This window comes from Branchiostoma floridae, chromosome 4 (genome assembly GCF_000003815.2).
Source record: "Branchiostoma floridae strain S238N-H82 chromosome 4, Bfl_VNyyK, whole genome shotgun sequence".
Classification (NCBI taxonomy): Eukaryota; Metazoa; Chordata; class Leptocardii; order Amphioxiformes; family Branchiostomatidae; genus Branchiostoma; species Branchiostoma floridae.
Window position 1 is genome coordinate 8,538 of NC_049982.1, and position 3,487 is coordinate 12,024.

At 41.3% G+C, this 3,487-nt stretch overlaps 1 protein-coding gene across 1 annotated transcript in view; it reads right to left on the reverse strand.

Moving 5' to 3' along the window:
• Positions 1-36: 36 nt before the first annotated feature.
• Positions 37-3,487, reverse strand: part of LOC118414688 (SCY1-like protein 2) — a 24,451-nt gene continuing 21,000 nt past the window's right edge. The window contains exons 15-19 of the mRNA XM_035818889.1: positions 2,590-2,671; positions 2,430-2,459; positions 1,564-1,752; positions 1,165-1,342; positions 37-716 (exon numbers count right to left, since the gene is read on the reverse strand). Of these exons, the coding sequence (XP_035674782.1) occupies positions 199-716; positions 1,165-1,342; positions 1,564-1,752; positions 2,430-2,459; positions 2,590-2,671 (997 nt within the window). The 3' untranslated portion in view covers positions 37-198. The remainder of the gene's footprint in view (positions 717-1,164; positions 1,343-1,563; positions 1,753-2,429; positions 2,460-2,589; positions 2,672-3,487) is intronic.

Genomic DNA, 3,487 nt, shown 5'->3' on the forward strand with positions numbered 1-3,487 from the left:
CTGTGTTTTCCGGTAAAAAGGCAGACCGGACAGCAGTAGCGACCATCCCAATGAGCTGTATCCTTTCTTTTTAACCTCCTTGGTTGTACAAAGTACAACAATGACTGGCAACTCTTGGTCAACAACTCTCCCATCCTGGCTAACAGCCTTCACGTATGTCTACACACTGTGATTCACCCCTGTACATTAATCAACCAGCTACCCTAGAAAGTCCATAATGTCCCCTCTGCTGAGGTTCTGTGCAGGTTTCTGCTGCTGTTGTTGTTGAGAGATATCAGGAGGTGGCCAACCCCCCATGCCACCCGTGTTGGTACCTCCCAATGGACTAAATCCCATTGGCTGCTGCTGTGATGATGTCATCTGGCCCATGGGAACTTTCTGCTTCGGAGGTCCAAATAGATTATCTAAGGAGGACAAGTCTGGTTTGGCTTGAGTTTGACCTTGAAATCCAGATGCCCCAGTAGTCCCACCTATCATTCCCTGATTGCCCATCTTTCCCATCATCCCTTGCCCCCCAGTTCCCATCATCCCCTGAGATGACATTCCCATCATGCCTTGGGAGGACATTCCCATCATGCTTTGAGTGGGTCCACTTCCCATCATTCCAGAGGAAGTTGAGGTCATTCCCATCATTCCCATGGAAGTTGTCGTCGTACTTCCCATCATGCTCCAGCACGTGCTTCCTCCCATCATCCCTTGTGAACTTCCCATCATTCCTGAAGAGGATGGAAATGATAACCTTGTCAAGAGATGTACAAACATTGAATCAGCTGTATAAACAATATTTTCCATACCATATGTCATTTGTATTTCCTCCTGTGTTTTGATAAATTGCCATTAATTATATAGCGCTACACCAAGGTTACACATACATTCATGCATTTTTATCATTACCCAAAAGCGAGAAGAAGGCCAACATATTAGCTAGACTAATAAGTATACCAACATGTCTTCGTTGTGACCTGCACTTTGCTGGTTTTGAAAAAAATGTACATTATAAAATTTTTCATGCATTTGATAACGAAATATTTCAATATAGACAATACACAGTACAGTACTCGTACTAACTATCTATCACATGGAATGATATTAGAATTTTCAAAATTACTAAAAACTGAACATGACATTACCATGCATTTGTTAAGAGCAACGGTGTTGACTTACCTGTACTTGGGGGCACCATAGGTTTGGAGTCCAACAGGGTTTTAGAGAGGTCTCTGGGTTTGGGTGATGAGGACGTTGGCTTGGCAGCTTGGGGAGCTATGGGGCCTTGGGTCTTGAGACGTCTCTGCTGCTCCTGGTCACGAGCCAATCGCTGCTTCTCCTCCAAGGTCAGGTTCACCTTGAAATGTCATGAAAAATGTGTCAATGTTGAACCCTGACTGGAACAAGTAAAAAATCTTGGAAAGGAGTAGTATGGATCCGAAGAGCATGCTCTCTAACAATGCTTTTGATTTATGCTGTTTTTTTTGCATTTATGAGAAACTCCTTGCAGAAAAGAAGCATCTATATGTATGATGGACCTTTGATTCCTAATATGTAAAATGAGCATGACTGACAAACCTTAGCTGGTTGGTTGGGCATCCTGCCAGGTGACATGTCTAATGATACAGCTGGTTCCTCCCTGTCGACCAATGAGGAGGAGGATGACCTCATGGATGCAGCAGGAGATCCAGACATGGAGGCTGCTACCGGTTCCTTAGCAACAGGTTTGGAACCGCCCAGTCCAAAACTGCTCCAGATCTTGTCCATCTATAGTGGTATGAGTTCACACAATCAGTAATATTCTGAACTTAGAGATCCTTGACATTAAGCATTAAAGTTCAGCAACATTGAAAGCTGATATGCGGCAAAGAAGAAGAGGAACATTGAAAGCTAGATCTTGTGATTGGAAATTATCGTATTCAATGATAAAAGGTCAATAGACAAGTACAGCATCCATTTTGCCAAGGTTGCATTGTAAACCAATACAGTTTATCTTTGCCAAAAAACTGCAGTTAGCCTACTGGTGCATGGTAATTTGCAATTGTGACAAACTTTGATAAAGACTATGGCTACAGTAAATGTTCAAGTGACATTCTAAATAGCAGTAACTAGTGATGTTTATGATAAATATTTGAAAGTAAACACTATAAGCGGAGTTTACCTTTCCACCAGTTCCCAGCTTGAGCACAGACAGTACACAAAGAAGTGTGAGGAAGGGTTAGAAGCAGACTCTTAAGTCTACAAGAACTTTTAGCAGTCACTTCAAGCATGGCACACTTAAAGCAGAGGCATGAATTGACTGAGTGTTGCTCTTATCTTCATGTACCATTGCCTAATTGCAAATCAAGGGTTATAGGGTTTTCCATACTATTAGCAAAGAAAAGGAGAGCGGATCTGTTCATTGCTGAGAGATTTTAAACTATAATCTACTTAAATTCACTTACCATGGAGTCAGAACCACCATTTTGTTGTTCTGTAACAGAAATTGTGACATGTACTAGCAGCATTGTAACTGTATCCACTTGAAAACTTAAGACAGTTATAAAATGAAATTCATGTGAAAGCAATATGCATGTTGTGCAAATATATTAAACCCAATGTCTTACCACCACCACCACCACCCGCAAACATACTGTTGGTACCTTTGTTGTCGTCTGAAGAAACTTGAGTAAATGCCAGACTGCTCCTAATAAAGAAAAACAGGTAACAACGTGTACAGTTAGACTTGATAGCTACATTGCCAGCCATATAACAAAGTAAATGCGGAAAAGCAGAAGAACAAAAATTATTAATCTATTCAGACAAAGATTGACGTAATCTATTTGAAAAGAATCTTAACGCTTACTTTTATTAGTGATTAATTTAAGTCTATGTTGGAGAGGGAACAGAAATAATATACATACATGAAAGGGATAAAGTTGGTCCAAGATAGGGAGCAAGAGACAATATTAGTCACAACAGAAGGTAAAGACACATGTACATGCAATAGTGTGATGTTATTTATATATTTAATTATCACCAGACAAAAAAAAGACAAATAATAATTAATGAGCAGTAGAGCTAGGATTTACGTGTAGTCACCACCAGTCATCCTCCCCTCTCTGTTATCACCCTCCCCATGCCAATTATCACCCTCCCCTCTTTGTTATCACCTTCCCTTTCTTTCATCAGCCCCACCCTTCATTTATCATTCTCTCCTCTCTGTTATCACCCTCTGCTATATATTATAAACCTTGCCATTATCACCATCCCCTTTCTGTTATCACCCTCCCCTCTGTATGTATCCCCCACCTCTGCTGCTCCTCCTGCATGGAGTGGAGCTGCTCCAGCTTATCACCCTATACCCCTTTCTGTTATCACCTTCTCCTCCCTGATATCACACTCTCCTTGCCATTATCATCTTCCCCTCTCTGTTATAACCAATGCCATGCCATTATCACACTTCCCTTATACTATAACATACCTCTGCTGCTCCTCCTGCATAGAGTGGAGCTGCTCCAGT